The sequence below is a fragment of the Callospermophilus lateralis genome, chromosome 1 (assembly GCF_048772815.1).
Source record: "Callospermophilus lateralis isolate mCalLat2 chromosome 1, mCalLat2.hap1, whole genome shotgun sequence".
Taxonomy (NCBI): Eukaryota; Metazoa; Chordata; class Mammalia; order Rodentia; family Sciuridae; genus Callospermophilus; species Callospermophilus lateralis.
The window spans coordinates 33161497-33189249 of NC_135305.1; the positions used below are offsets into that span (position 1 = coordinate 33161497).

Genomic DNA, 27753 nt, shown 5'->3' on the forward strand with positions numbered 1-27753 from the left:
AGTTGAGATCCATAACAAACAAAAATGTCTAATTTTAAAACTAAGATTCTTAACTGCTGACTTAGGCTGCCTTGGGCAAAATCTTAACTGAGGAGATCATCTGTAGGTTTAGATATATAACAGGAAAAGAGAGTTAAAGAAAAGTTTTAATGACAACTTGAATGCTATGAAAACAGAGCCAGACATATCTCAAAGAATTCTCATCTTGGATGATGGGGGAGGTAGGAGAATCTAACACACACACACACACACACACACACACACACACACACACACAAATATCTAAGGGGAAAGAGATGAGGTGGTTGACCACAATGAGAAACTTGCACTGAAATATGTTTAAGTTATAAACAAAAGTTAAGCTACCTACAAAAGATAGCTTGATGTTCAGGTAGAAGTAAATCTGGAAAATTCAGATGATGGGATCATAGAGCGGAAGTGAAAGGCTGGACTTGACCATGCTGACTGCATGCTATACTCCCTGGATTGTGGTTTTCCTACTTGAGCCACCTTAAGGTGGGTCCTCCAACGCTTTCATGCTATAGATGAAAAAATGAGGTGAAGAAAGAGGGTCACTCGAGGCTAAGGACAAAACTGGACATGCAGCCAGGCAGTCTGGCTCTGAAGTCACAATCTTAACCTACATCCAGACTACTTTTTCATATTAGAGGGAGGCCCAGCAAACACCAGAAGAAAACAAGAAGTTGTAGAGAGAGATAAGATCATCTTACAGTACATACAAAGGGCAGGCACCAAAAATCCAACAGGTACATGAGCGAGGGAGTTCAGAAAGTGATGTCAAGGGCCTGTGAGTACACAGAAAACCCAGAGCCCAGGAAGACAGCAACCTCTGTAGGAGCTCTGAATGGTGGCAAGCAAGGGGTACCTGCTAACTGTGGCATGTACAGGCCTTCCCGCAGGAAGAGAAAAACACCTCCCAGCACTAAGGCCAGAGGTCCCAGAGCTCTACAGCTCCCTCTCAGGCAGTTTTGCTCAAGCATGCGAAAGGAGGCCCAATTTTTCTGTAATATTTGCCAGTGAACTGTTTTCTCTTCCCTCTATTCTAGTGCATGGTGATTAATGGAATAGGCTTTTATTGTAGCGGTTTTGAACTACTTCAACATACCCATTCAGATTGCTGTAGGGGGAAAAAAAAGTCAAATTCTTCAAAATTGCTAGTGGTACAGAAATAAACAGATATAGGGGTTATACTGCTTTTAGTCTAACTTTCATACTTCTAATATTTCCAGGCCTGCCATTTCCTTAATAATCTCCAATTTTCAAGTGGGTATATTTCTAATGCAAAAAAATTCTTTCCCCCTCTATTCAGACATGCAAGTTTGTGCTTTATCCTGAGAATATTTTATCAGAAAGAAAGAAAGAAAAAAAAGTGAGAGAGACCCTCAAAACAAGCAGCAGTTCCAGAGGATTTATATTATAAAACCAAGAACATTTTTTTTTTAAAAAATTCTGGAATATTTACACTTTTTTTTCTGGAATTTTAAAAAATCTAAAATTTTAATAAAATCAGGGGGTTAAGGAAGCATTCAGACTTCCTTTTGGGGTGGAATAATTGTTGTAGAATAATTCTAGGCAAAATGCAGGTAAATTGCTTATCAGAACAAAGAACAAAAAAGTCTAATGATGTGTAAAAATATTGTATCACATTTAGTACTATTTCAACAAATTCTATATCAAGTTTTATTACCTGTGTACTATTTAATATTTAAGTAACTACTTTGTTTTCATAATTCTGCACTGATTTGGAGAACAGTTTAATTAAGATGGAATCTGGCAATGAAATACATAGCAGTTGAGTAGTTTCCGTTCTTAGCATTTTCTTCATGTTTAGTCATGCAGTCAGATTTTCATAGTTCAGCTTAAAATTTCACCCATAATTCATTTGGAGGGGCCTTTAATTAATATTCGTCAGAAGCAACATCACCCATGGCTCTGCATACACAGCAACACCCTGGCAGAAACCAAGTACAGAGCTTTTCCACCTCAATTTTCTTGCTCTTCTGATTTAATGTTAAACTTCACAGTGGGTAATGGCTGGGGAGATGTTGTGTAGAGTGCTCATTTTTAGCACGATGTTACTGTAAAAGCCTGCACAACAGGCTGCTCAACAAAACAGCAAGGTGACAAAACACCACGGACACAACAACACAATGAATCCTGATTTCCTTTGCCCAGAGTACAGAAAGTGTGCAGCGTAAACAGGACATATTCTGCATCTAATTGTACAGGTGTCCAGTGAACACAGCTCTGGTCATCCTTGGCCAAACTAGCAATGGTTTTCATTTGGACACAAAACAGAATTTAATCTGCTGGAAGAACTGGGGGTAAATAACATTAGCTGCCTTTTTCATCATTTCCTTTTAGAACACCAAGTTATATATGTATGCATTTCTGCAGTATTGGGGATTGAACCCAGGGGTGCTCCACTACTGAACTATATCTCCAACCTCCTCCTCCCAGCTCCTTTTTTTTTTTTTTTTTTTTTTTAAACTGAGACAGTGTCTTGCTAAGTTGCAGAGGCTGGTGTCAGATTTGCAATCCTTGTTTTGGTCTCCTGATACTGTATCTCCTCAGCCATAGCACTGGCTGTGATATGGTATTTATTAAACAGGATTGACTTATATTACATACCCTGTCTTAAAATCAATATAAAAGGTACTCACAAGTTGAAAATGCAAATACAGTGTGATTTCTGGCTATTAAGTTTTTTGTTTTTTTTAAAGACCTTTTGTTTAGATATATTCACTAATACAGATAAGGAGTTGGAGTACAAAAGGGAAATACAAATGGCTCTGGTTACTCAATATGAAAAAAAGACTTGCTAATTGTCCAGTAACTATAATAATAAACAATAACTAATTGTCCAATAGCTGTAATAACCATAACTAATAATAAACAGTGTAATAAACGGTGTAATAATAAACAGTGGCGGCTTCAGCAAGTCAACAATTGATTCTTTTGATAACACCTGAAATCCCTTATTAATACCAAAGCCTAAGAATTTTGATGCTCCCAGGTTGAAGGTATGCTGTTTTTTATTTGGTGGTGGCAGAAAGCAATTTCTTTTTTAACATATGTAACCTGTTGTGTTGAAATTTTTGCCTTATACCAGGATGCCATCACAAATAAGGTAGCAAACTCTATAAAGCCCAAAACAGAGCTGACTAGCAGTAGTCAGTCTCTGACTTCTAGAGTAATAGGTGGCAACTACCAGCAACTGGATGCAACAGATTCCCAGTGGCCTGCTCTCTAGGGCTCAGAACCTGAATAACTAAATGGTCCATTTCACATTGACTTGGACTATCTGGGCTGACTTAGTCAATCTGATTTAACAAAAAGAACCAAAAATGTTCAGCTGCATGAGTAAGCTTTGACATCCAACTGGGTTACAACAGGGGGCTCGTGTGATCTGGGGACAAATCCTTACCAAAAAGAATGACCAGTCTAGAACACCAGACACATCTCTGATCCCTAAGTTCTGCTCTCATTTCTTTCAACTAAAGTTCATCACTCTGGTTCTCATCATGTTCTTCCAACAAAATGAGGACTTGAATACAATCAAGGTACCTGTGTGATGTGGACCCTCTGCTGGGTCAGTTGACTTCATTCTTATGTTCTATGTGATGCGAAGATGTTAAAGAAGATTTTTAGACCTATCTTTCCTCAAATCAATTATCCTATCTCTTGGTTAATGGAATGTCAGCCTCAGAATCTATTTGCCAATCCAGAGACTGCTGATTTTTTGATCTTGCCTCTACCTATAATGATGGGTGGAAAGCCCCTGCATATGGAAAATTTAACTGGCTCCAAAAATATGGGGAATAATCTTTCCAAAAACCCAAAATTACATTAGAAGCATTCATAGAAAACATCATCGTAATTCTCAGGAGCAGAGGAAAGCCCAAATGCCAACATGCATGTGTGAGACTATTACGTGTGAAGTACTGCTCCACAACCCTACAGTAAAACCACCTCTTCTCCCTGTGTTCCCCTTCTTAATAAAGCCTCACCATCCTTCCACTTGCCCAAGCCTAAAACTCAGGAGTCAACGTTGAGTTCTGCCAAAGCCTGACTATCTCCTTCATATTCAATCACCAAGCCTTGTAAGGACTATCCCTTTAACTTTTCTTGACTTTTCTTCACTTTGGCCCATCACTATTACCATCCAACTTAGGCCATGGTTGTTTCACTCCAAGATTAGAAAGTGACCGGCTGGTCCACATCTCTTCAATCATGTCCTTCTCCACTTGATTACACATACAACAGACAGAGTGATTCTTTTAAGTACAAATCTGATCATGTCTGCCACGAGAAGCTTTCTCAGACTTAAAAATGAAGACTTAGGGTCAAGTTCTATGTTCTTAAACATCCAGAGTTGAAAAGTCTAGACCAATATGGTTCATAGACTATCTGCAGCATTACAATTCAGGATGTTTAGTGGAAGGGCAGTTTCTTAGCCCAACCCAGAAATACTGATTCAGAGTCTTGGAGGCAAAAAGGACCAGGATTCTGCATTTTAAAATGAGCATCTCAGATCATTTTTACACTAAATTTGGAAAACACTGCTAGAGATTTAGGAAAATTCACTTTCGATTCTACCTGTCTGATCTGGAACAAATTCAGAAAACTTCTCTAAGCTTCTGAGTGCTCCTCTTTCATGGAGAAACAACAGCACGTGCCTTACTTAATACCTAAGGTGACTGTAAGGACAAATACAAGCAACAGTGAAAGCACTCTTTAAGCTGGAAAATGCTGCATGAGAGGTAGCTGATAGCAATGTTTTTCTAGTTAATAGTAATATTGGATTTGGCAGCAATCCTAGACTTTTCAAACCTGAGGTTGGAGCCATGGGAAATTCCCTATGTATAGATCATTTTTAAATTTTAATAATTATATGTGAAATATAGATGCAATTATAAAACAGTATCAGAAAATAATTGAAAACAACAGTAACATGCACTCCACTAAGGTTCATATCTGGTGACTAAAGGTTGGGGTCAGGAATGCTCAATGTCCAGCAATGCATGGACGCCGAGCACCCCCCACTCAGAGGTAAGGCTCCTTCTAGGAACACATCCTTGGTCCTGGGGAAAATGCACTGCAGTGGTAACATCATGGTTTTGAATCCCTCAAATGTCTTTGATTTCACTGAAGAAGCTAAGCTCTACAGCAGCTGCTCTTTCTGTTTTGGGATACTCCTTTGGGAACTTACTGAAAGATATGGGTCATTTCCCCAGAAAATTATCTATAAATGCAAAATTTTACCCTAGAGTCTATTTATTCTTTTGCATATAATAGGGGATAATGATAATTACGTCTTGGGGCATTGGAGGATGCTATTATCAGAAAAACAATATTTAAAACACTTTGTAAATTATAAGGATCATACAGATATTAGTCACCATTATTACTTCTTTTGAAAAAGTGTCTTAGTACTGACTCTAAAGAATAATTTGACAGAACAGTTTAAAGGATCTTTCATTCTGTGCCCCAAGTATCCTATAACACCTACTCAATAAAAAAGTGGGCAAAGGAATAGACACTTTCCCAAGAAGACATGTAAGTGTCAATAAGCACTTGGAAAGTGCTTATTGACACTTACATGTCAATATTTTTTAGAGAAGTTATTATTTTTAGAGAAGTGTGAATCAAAAGCACACGTGAGGTCATTGTAAGAGTTTCTGAAATCAAAAGTCTGTTTTTTCATCTGTAAAATGGGGCAGTTAACTAAATGACTTGATGCTCATACCTGGCTCTGTAAGTTCATACTTCAGATGGCTGCTGTATACCCACATTTTGAATGTTGTTAGGCTTTATATTATAAACCCTTAAGAGTTTTGCTACAAAAGAACAAACTCTCAGGGTCTACATTCTACACCTGCTTGAATTTCTCTTTTTATACTCTGAGGTGGACATAAATAGGAACAATTTCCAGATTTGTACATTATAATTGTCTCAAGAATCGTTGCCTCTGCACAGCTCAGTTCTTCACATAAAGGCCTCTTGACAAACTCTGCATACTCAACAAACACTGCTGAAGTGAATACTTTGCCTGATAGGAGTAATTATTATAGCACAAAAGAGAATTCTAAACAGGGATACAGTTTGTGGTTAATATCATTTATGAATGGAATTCCACCAGGTATAGAATAGGAAAAATATTCCAAGTTGTTTTCTAAAAATCTTAGAATATTAAAATTCACTTTTATACTAGCAACCATAAAATTAGAAATTTGTTCTAGGAGCTCAGAGTAGAGGTACATGGAGAGGTTTACAAAATATTTAAAAATACACATACATAGGGCTTGGGATGTAGCTCAGTGGTGGCTTGCCTAGAGTGTGTGGGACCCTGAATTCAGTCCCCAGCACCACAGGTAACAACAAGAACAACAAAATAGGAGCTGGGGTTATGGCTCAGTGGTAGAGCACTCAACTCGCACGTGCAAGGCCCTGGGTTCGATCCTCAGCACCACATAAAAATAAATAAATAAAATAAAAAGTTATAAAAAACCAACAACAAAATATCTAAAAACTGTATGCTTATATAACCGTATTTATATTCATACATACTATCATCCACAAATGAAAGAAATGGGATTTTAAAAAACATCAGCAGACAGTACAATAATATAAATGAAACACAAATGTGGCCCCATTCCCTTCTCAAATTCTTCCACACTAACAAGGAACGGGACTACAGGAAGGGGGCTTCATGTCCCTGCTACTTGATTCAGCACTATTAATTAGAGGCACGATGCAAATAAGGCAAGATGAGCTCAAAGAATTAACAAATTGATCTGCCCATTAAATGAATTTTATACACAAAGTACCGAAAAAAATACTGGCTCACCATTTAAGGAAGGTCCCTGTCATTACCTTAATGGGTGGGACCTGACTTAGACCATACAAAGATGAGCACATGAACCAAATAAGATTCTCCTGGTCACATGGTAGATGGTAACAAACTCGGATTTGTTTATAGTAAAACATTTGTTAAATGAAGAAAAAATTGGAACTTGCAAAAAAATGGCACTGCCCACCAATGACACATGTGTACATACTATGAGTATGGGTACCACATGCTGGCTGAAACCAACCTGATCTACTACTTTCTAGGGACCTCAGTGGAATACAGCAGTGTTGTCTCTATATTGCACTCAGGCTTCCAGAAACCACAAGCATCTCTCAGTTGTCCCTATAGCTGTTCCTCTTCCTCATCAGAGACAGGTAGTAACATGCATGGTGGCAGCTCTTTCACCTCTTAAACAGCCAAGCATCTGCTTTTACAACCTTGGCACCAAGCAGGGAGCTGGTGCCTGAGCTTCTGAGCCCTGCCCTAGAGCAGAAAGACGGTGCATGCCTGATGAAGTGCAAGCTTGAAACACCAGATAAAATTCACTTATTTCTTTCAGACGCTATCCACATCCAGAAACAAGAGCCCCAAGGAAGCAAAAAGGAATTTGAAGAGGAAGTCAGAAGCTCAACCTGCATTCAGAAAAGAGTTCACAGGAAGTAAACCAAACATCTGAAATGAAGGGAAAGAAGGCATCAAAACGGCATTCCTAGGTGTCATATAGAGCCTGTCATGATATGTCTACCAATTTCTTTAAATCTGGGTCTGAAGTTGCACACAAAAGCAGGACCTGGACAAAATCATTAACCACCATAGTCAATTTAATACTTCTATCTTGGCCCTAAGATCAAAATCATTCCGTCTAAGACACCACAGGATGATTCCATTTATCAGCAAGGAATGAAGTCAAATTTAAATGGACACCCTACAAGCTGCAGCTGGAAACATAGCTGGTAATCCATGAGTCATCCAGCTCTGCACTCTGGCGTTTCCCACATCTTCCATTCTTGCCTAGACACTGCTATGCAATTCAGTATAATTGATACTTGCTTAAAGGGGGAAATGTGATCATCTTTACTATTGCTAACATCCCATTAAGACTAAAAGTTAATTAGGCTGTATTCTATAAAGTCAATTTGAGGCATTTGTCTCAATAGCATTATTGTAATTATTCCTCATCAAAATGAATACTGCCTCCTCCTATAGTGTGCCAATTTCCTGTGTAAACAACAGCAAAAACCTAACTCACATTCTCTTCTCCACCTGAGTTACTCAAGTACATTTATGTTCATACGGAACCAAAAATAAGGACTCATACATATTAACATGTTAAGAAAATACAAAGGCATGTTTAAGGCAAGAACAAAATAGTCCATGTATCCTAGCAGTACTATTAAAAGTCAGAAAGAGAGGCACATTTTGAAGTTAACTAATTGTAGATACTATTACCTAAAAAGGGATGCCAGAGAAATGCTGAGGAAGGAGCACCACAGCTCAGTGTTCATGTGCAGCTTTGCAGCCTCCTCCTCCCTCCCAGCTGTGCCGAAGGCTCTGGCGATGTCTTGGGCACACAAAAAGAACCAGGGGCACCAAGAGAGCTATGAACATTTTTAGTAACCAAGAACCAAAGCTGATTTCCCTGGCAAGTTTAACCTCAAGGCTCAGAATTTAAATATATCAAAAGAATACTCTTAAATGAAATTTATGATTTAACAAAATATAAATGAAACAAAACAAATGCATAAAAATCTGAAAGAAAGGGTGGTCCATCACAGAGATCTATATATCATATTGGTACTGACATTCTATGACTAAATGTTAACACAGGAATTGAAACAGTGTTTAGATGATACTTCTGAAGGAAAACTTACACTATAATCATGTATCTTTTTAAAAACACTCTTCAGTTGCCATCATCTGTGGCCCAATGATATAATCATAATGGAAGAAAGTGGTAAAGAACAAAGGGCAGGAGGGACTGGGCTAAGGAAGGTGCACCCAGAAATGCAGACAATTCCTGAGTTGCCCATGGGAAGCACTGGTTCTCAAGCCTGTCTGCACATCAAGGATACGAGAGAAGCTTCAAATATCCCAATGCCCCCCGACCCCATCAATCTCCGGAGGTGGGAGCCAGGCAATGATGGTTTTCAAAGCTCCCCAGGTAATTCCATTATGCAGTCAACTTTGAGACCAGTGGCTTAAATCTATAAAAGGCCTCAGATGAAATGATGCTACAGTTAGATACAAACAATGACATCTCAGTTCTTAGGGTGGAGGGGGGAGAAAAGAAACAGTACACAGTAGGAGAGCCACTCAAAAGTCCTGAATTCAAGTTCAAATTTTGTCGCTCCTGACCGAAGTAATCTTGAGGAAATCATCTGATTTTGTGGGGTCTCAATATATATATATATTTTAATGACTTAAACATACTAATAAAGAAATACTTCCAAATGGGACAGTCTTGTCAGCATTTCAAAGTTGCAGTAAATCAAAATTCAAGGCTAAAGTCAAAGCCAGTATCTTTGTACCCACAATTTGATGTCATCTTTTACTTAACTGCTCTTTTTAACGTTTTAAGAGTTAGACCCACCAGCAAAAACTGAGTAAACTCTGCATATGTCAGGTGTCTTTTTCTTTCTTTCCCAAAATGTAGTTGCACAAATTCTGAATCCCAGTTAAACGGAATATGTTGATGAATTGTGGTCTGTCCAAAAACTTGCTTAACATCCTCTGAAAAGAGAAAAGAAAGGCTGATTAAAACAAAGCAAGCCAGGGCCTTTTGTATAAAAACTGTTAAACAGATATTGCTTTTCTTCTTCTATAAAAAATAACTCAAAATTAAATCAATTTAAAAACTAGCAGAAATAAAAGTAAAAATTCTCATAGAATCAGTCAAGAAACCAAAGTTAGTAATCCCACCAAAGGTGCAAAAAAGAAAAATCAAGAAGTCGCACACACATGCGGACACACAGAGACATCCTAAAGGCAATAGGAACCCAAAATTAAAGGCTGAAACTATGATCATCTCATTTGTTCTGTTTCAAGAAATATTGGATTTTCGATCTTCATTGGCAGGAAACACATAACAGACCTACATACAATATACACTGGTCTCAAACAGAATCTTTACCTAGTTATTAAAAAGTTTTTGGAAGATTTAGATACCAGTTAAAGGAGTGAAGCACATATTCAACACCCGTAAGACTCTATTTGAGCTTTAAACAGTCAAAAAATTATCTGCTATACTTAAAGGAGATAGAAAGAAAAGTCAGCAGCTCGATTCTTTACTTTGTGCTTTTTTTTTTTTTTTTTACTTTACTGAAGTCTTCAAATTGCCCAAATAATCCCATTTCAAGGCTTCTGAATGTACCATACTGACATATCACTTCTTTTTGGCCTCTCCTAGAGAACTGTAACAGGACTGACAGAAAAGAGGAGTATGAAGACATGACTTTTTTAAAGCTTCAAGGTTTTATTAGTTCCTTCTCCTCCCAAGAAAATGTGTGTTTGGAGGGTGGAGGATGCACAAGTTATTTGATTAATAAATTTTGTTCTGGCTTTCACATTTTTAAAAATATCCACCAAACTTGCTCATATTTATGAGCAAACTGTGCCTGACACCTTTTTCCCCTTTTGATTCTATTTAAAAGAAGAAGAAGGTTCTTTAGTCTTCTAAAGGGTGCCAAAACCTTTGGCACATGTTTCTGTTTCGCCCTAATTTCCTACTTCCACCCCTAGTATATCCACAAAGTTTTTATTCCATTCTTTTAAAGTTTCCAGAAAATGTTACAGTCTTGCCATGAAGAAACAGTTGTGCCACCATCAGCATAAGTGAAGATGTGCATTTGCACAGAGAAGGCAATAAAAATCAGAATTATGCTGGGCATAAATTTTATAAAAGGTGGCAGAAAACCTCAGGCCAGCTCTAGTGAGGACAATAAAATCAAAACTTTTAAAGTGCAACTCCAATTTCTCTGCATTTATTCTGTCTTCTTCACTTCCAAGGGAAAAAAAAGCAGGATATAAAGAAAATGAAGTGAATTAAGAATTGGGATTTAAAAGAAAATATAGGCACGGAGGACTCTTAGAAGGTCTGATCAGAGACCAATAAAATGAATTTGATAGAAGAATCTCTTCAATACCTGAGAACAAATTACTGGAATTGGGTTCAAATTCTTCTAATAACAGTAGCCAAAATTTCTTGGGCACTCACCAAGTGCTAGGTATTACTTTAATGACCGTAAGTCCCTTAACAGCATGAAGCCTGACTTCCTCCAGAGGCAAAATATACCAACCAAGATACTCTGCAGCTCCTTTCCAGTTCTCACGTCTATGTCTCTGTCTGGAACATGCCCGACAAGAGACTTCACAGGTCCTCCAGCCTTCTAATCTAGACCAGTAAGTTATCTAAGGAGAAACGATGTTCAAGTGATAAAGACATGATCAAAGGATGCAATTTTTACACATTAAATAAAACTTTAGACCATGATAAAATTCAGAGAAATATTGAGCAAATAAAAAGCTTTCTGGTTTATTCTCAGTGAACTTGAAGACTGCTTTTCACCAAGCATTCCAGTGAAGCAAAATTTTAATATAATCAGGGGCTGTGGCTGGGGCTCAGTGGTAGCGCACTTGCCTGGCATATGTGAGGCATTGGGTTCAATTCTCAGCACCGCATTTAAATAAATAAAATAAAGGTCTATCAACAACTAAAAAAAATTATTAAAAAAATTTAATATAATCATCATAGGACAGCTGTCAAACATAAGACCCTTTCTCTTTTCTCTGTCTTTTATTTGATGGTGCTGGGGATTGAACCCAGGCTCTCACGCAAGCTAGGCAGGCACTCTTTGAATCACATCTTTAGCCTGAGGTCTCTCCTCTTTTTGACCTCTCCTTCATGTCCCATAGAAACTAATAGAAAGTACTAACCAAATGAGATAGATAGATAGATACATATATAGATTATATAGACAGATACAGATGGATGGCACTCATTATCCATTTTAATATTTATATGGCTTTAGATTACTGATATGAGTTTAAGCTGCTAAAACATTTGTGAATGAAATTAAAATGGGTTTCATTCTAACCAACTATAATTAATGTAACATTTCTGTTGAGTCCAAAACTGTGAACCTTTCCCAACTATTCCTTGAAGCTGGTCTCTCTTATGCAAATGTCTGCCTGAAGTACTGTTAGTAAGTCACTCAGGTTTATAGCTACACAGTATCACTAAGATATGCGTATGAATGTACACACATAAACTGTTTATTTTTATTTACTTCATATCTTTTATTTCCCAATGAATTATTAGCCCCTCAACAGCAAAGTCCCTACTTTTTACTTTTGAGTCTCCCATGTGGCTGGCACAGTAGTGAGTATACAGCAACTGTCCCCTAAGTAACTTTTTTTTTTTTTTTTTTTAAGTTTTCAGCGGACACAACATCTTTGTATGTGGTGCTGAGGATGGAACCCGGGCCGCACGCATGCCAGGCGAGCGCCTACCGCTTGAGCCACATACCCAGCCCCACTCCCAGTGTTTTATTTATTTTTTTTTTTACTTTTTTTTAATTATTATTAGTTGTTCAAAACATTACAAAGCTCTTTAATTTAAATGAGTCAAAAAAGTTTTACAAGAGACAGTATAACAGGTTAAGGCAGTGGCATTACCCTTTACTATGGTCAAGGTCCCTTACTGAACTTATTTCAATGAGTAGCAGTCTTTCTTATTAAAACTACCAGTCCCTATCCTTAACTGACTTTAAGTCTACTGAAGAGCTGAATAATCTCTGTTTTAACCAGCACCCTAAGTTTTTCTGATGCAAGAGTTGGGGACCTCATTTTACAAAAATGATCTTCAAGAGTTATAGGAGGTTAGACTCACACCTCACTAATTTTTAACTTCCCATTGAAACAGACAAAACAATGAAAGGAAGGAGGTAGGGCAGAGCCTCCAGACCAGCCGGCACAATGCAATACTGTGTCAACACTGTTCATGCGTGGACCCTGGAGGACATTCAGGGCCACCGTATTGCTCAGCCCCAGTGGATGACATTCATTTCATGGACTAGTACTCCTTGGAGTTGGGCAATGTACAAACTCTGTGGCCCTGGGAAAGTGGCCCAGTCAGTTTCTTGGCTGTTCTACTGTACCAGCCATGTAGAAATTTTCATTTCAGTTCTCAGCTAGCTAGCCACCAACTCCTAAGCAGCATAGGTTATGAGCACTGGACTAAGTTGTGTAGGAAGAGAAAGGATGGAAGGAGACATGCTGTACCCAGATCTAACTCACAGGAAATAATGCAGCAGCAGACCCAAACAGTATTGTCCATCAGCACTAAAACGCTGGGGCTTCCCATAGCAAGGAAAGAGAATTTTAAAAAGGAAGGCAAAGAAGAGGGAAAGACTTCTTAAGAAACTAAGACGTGATCTGGGTCCTGAAGGCAGCCAAAGATGTACTCAGATAGACCTTCCAGGAATTATTCAATGAGAGCAACAGCATGAAGAAAGGTTGGCTTCTGTGGAAGCAAGTTAAGGGTTCAGTCATAGTGCCTTGGCCCAGAGCCACCTGGGTTTCTGAGATATGACAGATCCTGCTCCATGTAGCCACAGACACTGGCATCGTGTGCCAGCTACAAATATTATTTTTCAAACCTAGGCCTTACGCAACATTATGGTGAAGAAAAGTTTGCTATGGGAAGAAGAACTGGCCATGGGACTTTGCCAGGGTAAAAAAAAGGCCTTGAGTTGTAGCCACTTGGCACAGTTCTACAAAACTTACTTTTCACTCTTCTGACATGGCTAGCAGGATCATTATTCAAATATCCTAAGACTGCCAAGCCATTCTAATCAGACAGAGCAATAATATGCAAAAGATGAAATGAAGATATCTACCAATGTATCTATTCATCATCACAGCTAATAAACACTTTTTTAAAAAAATTAAAATATTAAATCGTGCCACTCTGGAAAACTCATATATTTTCTCTAAAAAAGATTTTATAGGCTCTTAAGTCCCTGAGTATTTTATTCTGCCTCATAAGCCATTCTGGGGCATCCATTTTCTAAAATACTTGCCTGCAGGTTCCTGAATAGCAACAACATCTATCAACCAAATAAATAACTGAAATGGTTCCTGGCATATCCCCTCACTTTGGAAGACATTAAAACGCCACCCTTGAGTTAATATGCTTTTCTCCTTTGGGAGACACAAAGAGCTTTCTCACATAACATTTGATTGTTTAAGATTTCTACAGGCCTTGAGAAGCAATGACAGACAAGAGTATACTTCTCATCCAATAGCTGGCAAAATCAGAAAGAAAAACAATAACAACAACACATATACATACAAAGGAATTTTCAAGTCCAATTCTGCCCTGTACTCTAGCTTCTGTGGGCAATTCAATGAGTTTTACCATTAAAGACTGAAGATCATCTAAAGCAAACTGAAGATCATCCTATCACTAAGCCCTCGCTGTTTTCAGATCTTTCCTCTGCAGTTCTGGAGAGGAAAGAGAAGACCCAGAGACTTTTCGGTTGCTTGCTTGGTCCGAAATAATCCACAACTCGCCAACTGAGAGCTTCCAAATAAGCATGCTTTGACTGACCGATACTAACTTAAAAAAAAAAAAAAAAAAAAAATCAGATGGAAGTTCTCCCTAGTCTAAAATATTAGCCTTAAAAACTTACCATTCACTTAAACCATACAGATTAGGAAGCAAAAATAAGTTAGCACTAGAAAGGCAGTAGGTATAAATTTTGAATATATAAAATCATGTTTTTCTTGGTTCAGCCACTCCTCCTGAAACAAATTACAATGCTTATCTCTAAAAGTGTAATCGCTGTTATTCCAGTCAGAGCCAAACAAACCGTTTGGAAGGCCTACTGCTCCCATAAGATAACCAAGTAATGATGATATTATCTAAGGCAAGACTTCACCAAATAAGGATTGCTCTGGGCTTACTTATGGGACTCTACTTTCTCCACAAATATTTGCTGTGTAAAAGTCTGCTGGGTTTTAATTTTCTTTCTTTCTTTTTGTATTGTAGATTGAACCCAGGGCCTCCCACATGCTAGGCTAGCATTCTAACACTGAAATACATCCCCAGCCCTTTTTAAATTTTATTTTGAGATAGGGTCTCACTAAGTTATGCAGGCTGGTTTCAAACTTGCAATCCTGTCTCAGATTCAAGCTGAGATTATTGATGTGTGGCACCACACCTGACAGCTGTATTTTTTAATATTATAAAAAGATGATAACAAAGTGGCAGCTGTTTCTTCCTAAAGGTATCTTTAAAAAGTCAACTAATTTCTACTAAGTTAATAAATTTTTTCTGGCTGCAGGGTATACATATGGTAGAAATTTCTGAAATCTGGATCACATGAAACATTCTCTAATATACAGAAAGTCTTCAGAAATCAACTAAAAAACCTTTAGAACTAATAAATGAGCCCAGCAAGGCAAGAAGATACAAGATCAGTATACAAAAATCATTTATATTTCTACACATTTGAAATAAGCAACCTAAAAATGAAATTAAGAAAACATTTCCATTTACAATAACTTTGAAAAGAATACTAGAAATAAATTTAATAAAAGATACGTAAACTATAATCTCTAAGAACTACAAAAAACCTGTTGACTAGAAGACTAGAATATTGTTAAGATGGCAATATACTTCCGAAGTTAACGTGAAAATGGTAATGGTTTCCAAAGAGATCTACAGAGTCATTGTAAACACTGTTAAAATCCCAACTGGCTTCTTTGTAGAAACTGACAAGTTGATTCCAAAATTCATATGAAATTTTCAGGAATCAGAAGAGGCAAAATAACCTTAGAAAATAAGAACAAAGTTGGATTTCAAAGTCGAGACTATGTGGTATGGCATAAGACAGACCTTGTTTTAGTCAGATTTTTCACCACTATGACTAAAAGGTCTGACGAGAACAATTTAAAGGAAGAAAAGTTTATTTAAGGGCTCACAGTTTCAGAGGTCTCAATCCATAGGCAGCCAGCTCCATTCTTGTAGGCTCCAGGTGAGGAGGCAGAACATCATGGTGGAAGAGTGTGGCAGAAGGAAGCAGCATGCTACCAATACCCACCTCCTCCAGCCACACACTACCCGCTTTCAGTTGTCACTCAATCCCTATCAGTGGGTGGTTCACTGATTGGGTTAAGGCTCTCCTAACCTAATCATTTCACCTCGGAATGTTCCTGCATTGTCTCACACATGACCTCTTAGGGGACACCTCACATCCAAACCATAAGAGGCCTATAGACCCACAAGAAAATTAGAACAAATTAAAGTTAGAGTCCAGAAATAAATCCTTATATTTATGGCTGACAAATCTTCAACAAATATAACAAGATAATTCAATAGGAAAATGGTCTTTTCAACAAATGGTACTAAGACGAGATATCTACATGTGAAAGAATGAAATTGGGTCCTGATCTCCTACCATAAATAAAAATTTCACCAAAAGGAATCAAATATTTAAATGCAGAGCTAAGACTGTCAACAACTTTAGAGGACAATATAAGCAAATATTATAGAAAATTATAAAAGAATACATAGGCATAATCTTTGTGACCTTGGATTAGTAAATGACTGATTAGATATGACAATCAAAATAAAAGCAACAAAAGAAAAAAATAGCCAAGTTGGACTTCATCAAAATTATATTTTTTATGATCCAAATACCATCATGAAAGTGAAAAGACAGCCTAGAGAGTAGGATAAAAACTTTGCAATCACAAATCTGATAAGGAACTATGGATCATACAAAAAATTCTCACAACTCGACAATAAGAAGACAATCCAATTTTAAAATGGGCAAAGGATCTGAGTAGAAATTTTCTCAAAGAAGACATAAGTTACTAAGTACATGAAAAGATGTTCAGTATCATTACACATCAGGTAGATGAAAATCAAACCATAGTAAGCACTTCACCCAAGCAGGACAGGTATAATCAAAAGAGATAGTGTTGATGAGGATGTGAAGAAATTGAAGCCCTCACACACTGTTGGGAATACACAACAGCACAGACACTCTGGAAAATAGACAGGCCCTCAAAATGTTAACCAGAGTTATCATACAACATAGCAATTCTTTTCTCATGTGTATCTTCATGAGAAATGAAACACATGTCTGTACAAAAAGGTGTACACGAATGTTTAGAGCCACATTATTCATAACTTGCCCCACAGTGGGAAATAACATATACACTCACTTACTGATAGAAGGATTAAACAAAATGTGGAATATCCATAGAATGGACTATTAGTCATCAATAAAAAAGAAATAGCATGCTTGCTAATATGTGGATGAACCTTGACAATATTATGCTAAGGAGTCTGTCACAAAAGACCACATATTCTATGGTTATATCTATGTGAAATGTAGACAAATTCATATAGACAGAAGGTAGACTAATGGTTTTCTAGGACTGAAAGGACCTACGAAAGTGGAGACCGGGGTGTTAAGGGGAGTATGTCTGCTAAAGTTTGGGGCTCCTTGTCAGGGTGACGAAAATGTTCTAACTGAAAGTGGATTCGGTTACACACATCCGGAAATGTACTGGAAACCCACTGAATTATGAATTATATACAGATGAATGGGTAAATGGGGGATTATATCTCAACAAAGATGATTTTTCAAAAACCTGGACCTGCCAGAGCCACCTCTCACCAATGACAAACATGGGTAAATTACTGACTCAATTCTCTAAGTCTTTACAGTGGGCATAAAATACCTATTTTGGAAAATCATTCTGGAACTAAGCATGCCTAGCACGATGTTCCATACACAGTAGGTGAGCATTAAGATGGTAAAACTCTAAAATCTAAAGTCTCAATTATACTGAAAATTATTATTTGGGCACCAAATATTTACAAATGATACCAAAAAAATCAGGCACAGTGTGATTTGGGAATATCAGTTTATGCACCTCTCAAAAGGCCATGATTTTCCTCAGATATTTACAATCCATCCTTCCCTGAGTTCATGTACTAAAATTTTGAATGAAAAATGATCAAAATTAAGTAATTTTCTATTATGTTTCTTAAAGTACAAAATTAGGAAAGATTAAGAACCTCCACTCTTTACTTTGAAGATCTTTGAGATACTAGAAATATTTAATTGGCAAATTACTTGCAAATGCCATTAAGTGGTTAGACTGAATTTGTTTTTTACAAATTCTATGGGCCCTTATTCCTGAACCTCCACCACACTATAATCTGAAATCATCAAGGTCTTCACTTATGCAAATTTTAACTTCCTACATTTTTGTTTTCATACAGAATAACTAAATTAATGCACTTTAATTTCTAAAAGATTTACTTTTCAAAGCTCCAAATCAATGAAAACAAGTTTCCCATTAAAATAAAAAAGGTTCATCAAGCTATATTATCTCAAACACTAAGCCATAATCTCTCTCACACAGATTCTAAAAATTCTATTAATACAATAAACTCAAAAAGGATGTTTCTGTTAAACATGAAAGTAAACCCCCTCTAGGAGGCAGGAGGCAGGAGGCAAGACTTTCTCTGAACAGCTTCACACTTTATTTCTAACTTTGCTAAATCCTCAGAGAAAAGTTGTGGTTTTGCCCTAAGAGAAATAATATTCCACCCTGCTGATATGGTTAACAACAGCTGATATGGCCATCGTCTGCAGGGAGCAAAAGACAAATTGTTGAATTCGTAAGTTAAATAACATAATGGAGTAAGTGGATGCAGACTTATCTACTACCACATGCTCCAATATCAAGGTTGCCATTTCAAACCCTCTTGACAAGTGCCTTTTTAGATTAATCACAGTTAAGGGTCTGAAGAGGAAAGAAGTATTCTGACTACAATTCAGCCCTGCTCTAGGAAAGTTCTAGGGGGAAAATGGGTGCCATTAAAACAGAGTAAGTACAGCCCAAGTACTTCACATTAAAACTGAGTTCTCCATAAGCCCCTGCAAACTTTTATTATTATTATTCTGAACATGCAAGTACAGAGATGGTAAGTGTCTTTCAAAAAATAAGCACACACAATCAAGCCGAGCTGAATGTTACATGAAGTCATATACAATGTTGACGCATATAAAAATTAAGACTAATTTAAAACTCTTCCAGTTCTATACTTAGAGAGTGAAGGAACCACCCTTATTAAAGTTATGTGGCATCCTGGAAAGAATATTGTTCTAGTGCCAGAAGACAAAGTTGTGGTTCCTACAAAACCAGTCACCTTTCTACCCCCTGGGCCTAATCCCTCACGCATGAAAGAAAGCCATAAACTACACTATCCATTGTACAACTGAAGTATGAACTATGTTCCTTTGGAAAGCCTGTTTAAAACATTCCACGGCCCACGCCCAAAGATTCTGAATCAGCAGCTTTGAGATGGAGCCAGTGTATCCAGAGTGGTAACAAACACTCCCACGCTATTACAATGGGAACCCTTACAGACGCCTCATTGATAAGAATCCTATTCTAAAACCAGATAGACCTACAAATCCTCAAGACTAATACACCATTCAAGTCTGCATAGAGAAGGTTGTTACCAACAAGGAAAAGGCTAAAGGTCAATCGATATTTAGGCTAAGATAGTCATCACCTATCACACTTTCTGCACTGACTAAATCAATAGCAGAAAAGCCCACTGAGATGTCTTCAATCTGCTAGGAAAAGTATTTTCAAATGAGTAGACTAAATCATTAGCAGCCCTTCAGGACATCAAAAGTAGGTCAGTTAAAATGGTGTTTGGAGGCATATAGCAGACTGTGGTCACTCTCCAGATGTGCCTGCTTTAATCATCTGTTGTGTTAATTATTGTTAACTTTCATCACCACTAGAGAACACAACCAAAAAACTCCAAAGCTTTGAAATTCTTAAAGCAGCACAAAGAATACTAATTCATTCTCTAAATGCAAGTATAATATCCATATTGTTTAAAAAACCAATTTCCTAAGCTAGTTTCCTTAGACGGATGTTATCAAAAATAATTTTCTTACAAAAGCATTAACATACATTTAACCCTCCTTAAATGCTTCAAGAGCAGATGTACTACAAATGCACACCCACAGTGATCCCATATTAGTATGAAACTGTTTTATTTCAATTAAAATGTCTAACTATCCACCCCCAACATATACCTAAACTGTAATTTTCTCTGAGAACTTCCAATATGTTCTTGATTTTGTTTCCTTTATCAACCTATCAGAGCAAAAACTGCCTTGCAACTGTTGGAAGAAATCAGTCATTAGCAGCAAGATTACAGCAAATTTTCCAATTTAGAAAAACTGTATTTTTATCTCTCTCTCATACTGAAAGAATAATGGTATAATTTTACTATTTTTAAATGAGCTGTACAGTTTAAAATACTCAAATTTTCCCAGGACTCCAAGTCTTAGGACTCACTGCTAGCAGCTTTTACCCTACACCCGGTTCTACTGACAAGTCCTCTTCGCCCTTGGTCTTGCTCACAGACGCGCACACATGCACAGGTACCCAGAGGGCCCCCTGTGCGGCCTCTCCACACCATGATAGCCTTCTAGAAGCAGTTAACCTTCAGGCCACAGTTAACTAAGGAGTGGCTTCACACGGTTCTCATGATTTCCTCTCCAATTGACATTCTTCCACCTTCTCAACGAGCCTGCCTTTCTCCCCCTCCCTATTTTTAAAATGGAGTGATGAAGTAGCAAAAAGTACAATATTTTAGCCATTTGAGCATGGGCGATGCTCAGATTATCCCACCAACTGGAAGTGCTCTCTGATACCACTATCTTTCAAAATTGAAGCCATTATGGTCAATCGTGCAAATCCGTATTTAGCTTTTCGTAAATAGTGGATTTTTGACCCAATGAACTGGAACAGCTCCTGAGCGGGTCTCTAGGAACTCTGACAAGATGCTCAGTGTGCAGCCACACCACGATTGTTACCGACATGGAGGTGTTCGTTTTCAAAGCTCATGCTGCCCTTACTGGGAATTCTTGCTCCCGCTGGAATCGACTATGTGTAAGAAAATGTGCTTGAGTACCACACAGTGGACATAAAATCTGTTGGGCAAGAAGTTTCTTCCCCAAAAGGAAACATTATTTCTGCCAAACACCCAAATCAAAATCAGTATTAACAAACAATTTCCCAAATAATTTTCCTTCTGATTTGTAAACAGTCGGGTATCTTTTTTTTTTTTTTTTTTTTTTAATATTTTACTTTCCAAAGGCCTTTTACAAAGATAATAATAAATGCTGGTTGAAGCCTAGTTCCAGTACAGGCAACCCTCTAGCTTTTTATATTTAGTATTAGACTTGAGAGGTTAACTTGGAAACTTCTCATTTTCACACTTCTAATTCTCATCACTTTCTGCACCCACATGACAGTTACTCAGGTGGGCTGTTTCCACACATTTCCTCATGTTGTCTAGCTTGCCTGTTTTGCCAAAGTACACCAATTTCACTTTTGTCACAGCAGGTGTTCCTGGACACAGTCTAACAGAACCCAGAAAGGGCCCCTTCAAACATCATCCATGTTAGGGAATTAACTAACTGAGAAGGAATAGTTTAGGATTAAGAATTAACTAGTTTAAAAATCGCCTCAGTTTTGTGGATCTTATTTAGTGTGATACACAGGAAAGAAAGGTCCTGTTAAAATTAAGTCTGTTAAGTGCTAGTTTGAACAAAGTCAAATAGATTTATTTTTCCTGCAGGACTTCTCAGAGCCTTAATAAACTAAAAATTTTAGGCTTTATAATTCTCTAGTTGGAGAGTCCTTTTTTCACAACACTTACTAATAAAAACAGGAATCCCTCCTATAAAGTTACTAAACATTATTTTTCCATGTAAAAATTAAAGGACAAAAGGCTACTACCATTTCTAATAAAAGTGCAAGACTGGACTGGCTTCTTTTGCACTCCAGGCTAACTGACAGGGCTTGTAAAAGAGAGCGCAGGCCAGTTTCTTCCATTCTACATTTCATGAAAATTAGAACCAATTCTCTTGAAGGGCTTTTATTAGGTAGCCAACAAATACCCCTTTCTGTGTTCTTTATAACTCATTAATTGTTCTATACTTATTTTAGTTATGAAAACATGTCTTTTCAAATCTGCTTCTTATGTTACATACTGGGGTTGTCAAAAACATTTCATTCCCTTGTATGTCCCCAATTAAAAGGCATCCCAAAACCAATCATCATTACATACATAAACTAAGCTGATGTTTTTAATAGCAATGTTGGTAAAGACTTAAAATACGATATTTTCACTAGTTCAACTTGCCCTCTATGAAAAGCAGGTTTTATCTTTGACAGATCACTGACCCCTTTAAGATTTGATAAAAGCTATGCAATTTCTCTCTAGAGGTGGGGGAAAGCCCATTTAGACAAAATATTAGAAACCATTGTAACCATTTATGGACTCTCTGATATTTGTCTAGGTCTTGCACATTGAGAACCCATGTATTTCAAATTCAATTAAAACCTTGGAACAGTTCCCCCCAAAACATGCGCACGGCAGGGCACACACACACACATACGCTCGCACTCCTAGTCTTCCTCATCATCATCACTGCCACCACCACCAGGACTGAGATAATGAAATTGGGTTACGTTCACAATCTAAGAATAACTTTGAAATTGCACATAAAAATACATTTCATGAAATTCTGTCCACTGTAATAAAAAATATAAATAAAAAAGTCAAAGGAAGAGAAAAACATGTAAAGCTATTATGCAAATAAAATTTTAGCTCTTCACTCAGGGAAGTGCTGTGGTATGGAACATACTTGAAATTTCCAAAAAGTCCACTGGACAAAAGGAGGATTGAAGCCCTACTCCACTACTGAGCAAGGCTACTACTAACACCGCCTACTGCGGAATCACCTCTAAGGAAAGGGCAATAAATAAGAACAGGTGAGGTCTTCAGTTAGCATCACAATAAGACTGATCACTAATGCACATGCCAAACAGATAATGGCTTCATTTTACTCTCTCTCTCTCTCAAACTTCACAATGAAAATGCTCTTCTGCTGAGCATCATTAATTAAGAATTATGGTAAAACAAAAGTTTCTACAAAACTACCATCAGCACCACCATGCTCAGACACCAGTAAGTCCCTCCACACTCTTTCAAACCACCCCACACACACTCAAAAGATGGGATGATTCTGTGCCTGCTGCACAAAGAAGACTGGGAGGCACTGTCACAGGCTCACATGCCTCTGGCTCTGCCCCAGACTAATGAACACAACCAAAATCATCTCTTCTAAGCATCTTTCTGATCCTACCCTTGTCCTCCCAACAACCTGAACTGGCTCCCAACAGCCTCTCATATGAAATAAAAACTCTTGCTCTGGGTCCCTGTGGTTGGAGTTCCACCAGATGTGCCCCTCCCCCACATATCTAAAGCTACACCCCTCAGCCAAGGGCTTTGTCTGCCTCAACCTGTTCAAAGACCACCATCCCAGCCCTCCCTGCTGCCCTGTGGTCCTCCCAACAACTCAGAATTCTGTTCACACCTAAAGACAAAGCTCTCCTTGGTAAGCCCACATCGAGCATATTTTCTAAGTAACCTAGACATCTGTGTGAAAAACACTATTTTCTTTTTATTTTCACTTGTTCTAATTAGTTCTACATTATAGTAGAATGCATTTTGACACATCGTACCTAGATGGAGTATAACTTTTCATTCTTCTGGTTCTACATGATGTAGAATTATACCAGTTGTGTAATAATATATATACATAGGGTAATATGTCCAATTCATTCTACTATCCTTTCTACCCCCATAACCTCTCTCCTCCCTTCACTCCCCTCTGACTAATCCATAGTACCTCTATTCTTCCCTAGCCCCCTTCCCTGCTTATTGTAACTTGGCATCTATACATATCAGAAAAAACATTTGGTTTTCTCTGGGATTGCCTTATTTCACTTAGCATGACATTCTTCAGCTCCATCCATTTACCAGCAAATGTCATAATTTCATTCTTCTTTAAGGCTGAGTGATATTCCATTGTTTATATATACCACATTTCCTTTTCCATATTTCTGTGGAAGGGCACTTAGGTTGGTTCCATAGTTTAGCTATTGTGAACTGAGATGCTGTAAACATTAATGTGGCTGTATCACTGCAGTATGCTGATTTTAAGTCCTTTGAGCATAAATGGAGGAGTATTAATTGGGTCAAATGGTGAATCTATTCCAAGTTTTCTGAGGAATCATCATACTGCTTTCCAGATTGGTTGCATTAATTTCCAGTCCCACCAGCAATATATGAGTGTACGTTTTCTCCCACATCCTTGTCAACATTTATTGTTGCTTGTATTCTTGAGAATTATCATTTTGACTAGATTGAAATGAAATCTCCGTATAGTTTCGATTTGCATTTCTTTAATTGCTAGAGATATTGACCATTTTTTCATGTATTTGTTGATCAATTGTATTTCTTTTTCTGTAAAGTGTCTATTCAGATCCTTTGCCCATTTATAGATTGAGTTATTTGTGTTTTTTGGTATTGAGTTTTTTGAGTTGAGTTCTTATATAAGCTGGAGATAATGCTCTATCTGAGGTGCATGTGGTAAAGATTTTCTCCCATTCTATAGGCTCCTTCTTGACATTATTGTTTCCTTTGCTGAGAAGAAGATTTTTAGTCCAATTCCATCCCATTTATTGATTCTTGATTTTACTTCTGCTTCAGGAATCTTATTAAGGAAGTCAGTTCCTAATCAGACATGATAAAGATCTGGGCTTACTTTTTCTTTCATTAGGCACAGGGTCTCTGTTCTAGTGCCTAAATTCTTGATTCACTTTGAGCTGAATTTCATGCAGAGTGAGAGAAAGGGATTTAATTTCAGTTTGTACATACGGATTTTCAGTTTTCCCAGGACTTAGTTCAGTGGCTGGTATACAACAGGTGATCAATAACATAAAGATACAAATGCCAGTTTCTTTCATTTTCTCGTAAGATCATGTAAACCACATACACACACACACACACACACACATATATATGTATATATACATATACATATATTTTTTTCATCATGGTACTGTGGATTAAACTCAATACCTAACAACTGGGGTGATGCTCTATCAATGATCTATATATCCCCAGCCTTTTTTATTTTTTATTAGGGTCTCATAAACTTTCCCAAGCTGGCCTCAAACTTGTGATCCTCCTGCCTCAGCCCCACCACCCAGTTGCTGGGATTACAGGTGTGCGCCACCACTTGCAACAACCCAGTAAACCATTTTTCTTGAGAGCAAAACCAGACCAGGATCGACTCCCTGGATTTTCTGAATTTCTTTTGATCCTTCTTTCTCCCATAGCCAATTAGGAGCCGAGCCACACAGACTCACTCTTGGGAATGGCCCTGGCAGGGTCATGGGTAAGAATTCAGTCCAGGTCTCCATTTCCGCTGCCCTGGCTGTGACACTACTTTCCATGTGACCATCACCTCCAGAGCTCAAAGTCTAAGTCCTAACCTTGGCCTACAGGGCCCTACCTGAGCTCCTCTCCTACTGGCCTCCTCCTGCCTCACTCCATTCACTTGGGTTCTCCTTGCTGTTTCTCAAATATGCCAAGCACACTCCATCCCTAGAACCTGGGTTGTAGTTATTTCTTCTTCCCGGAAACATCTTCTCCAACCCACCCCAATTCCCTCACCTTTTTTTTTGTTTTGTTTTGTTTTGAACTATGGTAAGGACACTTTACATGATATCTACCCTCCTGGTAGATTTTTTAAGTGTACAGTATTGTTAATTATATGTGCAAAGTTATACAGCAGATCTCCAGAACTTATTTCATCTTGCTTAGCTGAAACTGTACGCTTGTTGATAACTTATCATTTCCCTTTTCACTCAAACCCTGGAAGCTACCACTCTTTGACTCTATGAATTTATCTATTTTATTTTAGATAACTCATTAAGTAGAATCTTGCCTGTCCTTCTGAGACTGGCTCATCTCACTTAGCATAATGTCCTCAGGGTCCATCTGTAAGGTAGATGGCAGGATTTCATTTTATGACCATACATTATTTTGCTATATATCCCACATTTTTTTTTTACCTGTTCATCTGTTGGTAAATATTCAGATCATTTCCACATTTTAGCTATTTTGAATATTAGGCCAATAAATGGGAGAGGACTAGTATCTCTTCGAGATCCTCACTGATCCTTATTCAGTTATTTTGAATAAATACCCAGAAGTGTTTGCTGTATCTTATGGCCGTTCTATTTTTATTTTCGTTTTCTATAGGAACTTCCATACTGCTTTCTGTGGTGCCTTCCCCACTTTGTATTCCCAAGAACACTGTACGAGGAAGGCTCCAATTTATCCACCTCCTTGCCAATACCTGTCTTTTACTTCATTTCTTTAACATGTGCTCAAAAGTCATTTTCACAATGAAATCTACCCTGAATAACCCTATTAAGGAGACAATTCTACCCCCTGCAAATATTCCAGTAGTCCTGGTCCTACTTAACAGGCTCTCTTTATTTTTTTCCAAATCACTCATCTCTAACCACTACAACTCTATAATTTTTGTATTTATAACGTTTGTTACTCTCCCTGCTAGAATGTATGCTACATGAGAGAGAACATTTTTGTTTTATTCATGTATTCTAAGTGACTAGAATAGTCTTGGCAAATAATAGTGACTCAATAAGTCTCTGCTGAATTAATATATGTGGGTTAATGAAAGCATTTATTGAATAAATGAAAGGATTAAATAATCAAGATTTTCAAGTCATCATCAACAGGACCCTCAATCGACCTTTACAATTTTCCTTGCCCTGTCCCGGAAGCTCCCCTCAGATGAACCTTCTGTGAGGCCCATGACCCATTCCTCCTCCACTCTAACCCTCTGCTCACATGGTTTCCTATACTTCAGACCTTCTGTTCGCCCCCACCCCCAGGCCCAGGCTGAACATTAGCACCTCTTTCTGTAGGAGTCTTGGCATATTTCATGAACTTCCTTTGTATCCCACAAGGCTGTTCACCTCCTTCAAAGATGGGTCTGAGTCTTCCTTACCTTTGGAACACAGGCAACATCTAGCACCGGCCCTGATACAAAATGGGTGTTTAGTAAAGGTTCTCACAGAACTAAAATCTCATTTGACAGATGGGGAGAGGGAGAATCCAATGATGCAGACATATGCTCATTGATCTATACAGATCTTAGGTCCTAACCTAGTTCTCCTTCCATGACACCACCCATTCCCCTGACCCTGCTGTCACACTCTGGCTCCGTATTCTAGGGCATCCTGAATTCCTACTCTGAAACACACAGGTATTCCACAGGCTGCAACAGTGGGACTCCACTAGAGGGTCTAAGAAAGGCCAGAAGCGCTGCAGCACAAGCCCAGGGAGGCCGACATGAAGTCCTAATTTGCACAACCTGACACCTGCACCCTGAGGGAAGTCGAAGAACTCAGGCAGCTAGGGACCACACCTTAGAGTCAGGCCCAGCTGGATTCAAATCTATTTCCTCCAGTGACTGTGATTAACTGTGGGAACTTGGACTTCCATTATGTTTTTTTAAAAACTGTTTTAAACATTGTGGTAAAATGTCCATAAAATTTACCACTTTAACTTTTAGTCAGATAATGTGGCAATAAGTATATTTACGCTGTTGTGCAACCATCATGACCATTCCTTTCAAAAAACGTTTTCATTTTGCAAAACAGAAACTCTGTACCCATTAAACACAACTCACCTTTCCCTTCTCCCCAAAGTCTACTAACCACCATTCTACTTTATGCCTCTGTGAATTTGACTAATCGCATATAAATGCAATCATAAATAAATACTTTTTTGTGACTAACTTGTTTTACTTAGTATAAAGTCTTCCAGGTTCATTTATATGTTGTAGCATGTGTCAGAATTTCCTTCCTTTTTT

General features: G+C 37.9%; 1 protein-coding gene across 3 annotated transcripts in view; it reads right to left on the reverse strand.

Moving 5' to 3' along the window:
- Nucleotides 1-27753, reverse strand: part of Slc25a13 (solute carrier family 25 member 13) — a 178825-nt gene that overhangs the window by 77885 nt on the left and 73187 nt on the right. For all 3 annotated transcript variants that reach the window (XR_013088677.2, XM_076833883.2, XM_076833890.2), the window contains one exon: nt 9465-9604. Coding sequence is in view for 2 of the 3 variants with exons in the window: in XM_076833883.2 (XP_076689998.1) it covers nt 9465-9604 (140 nt within the window). In the remaining variant the exon portion in view is untranslated. The remainder of the gene's footprint in view (nt 1-9464; nt 9605-27753) is intronic.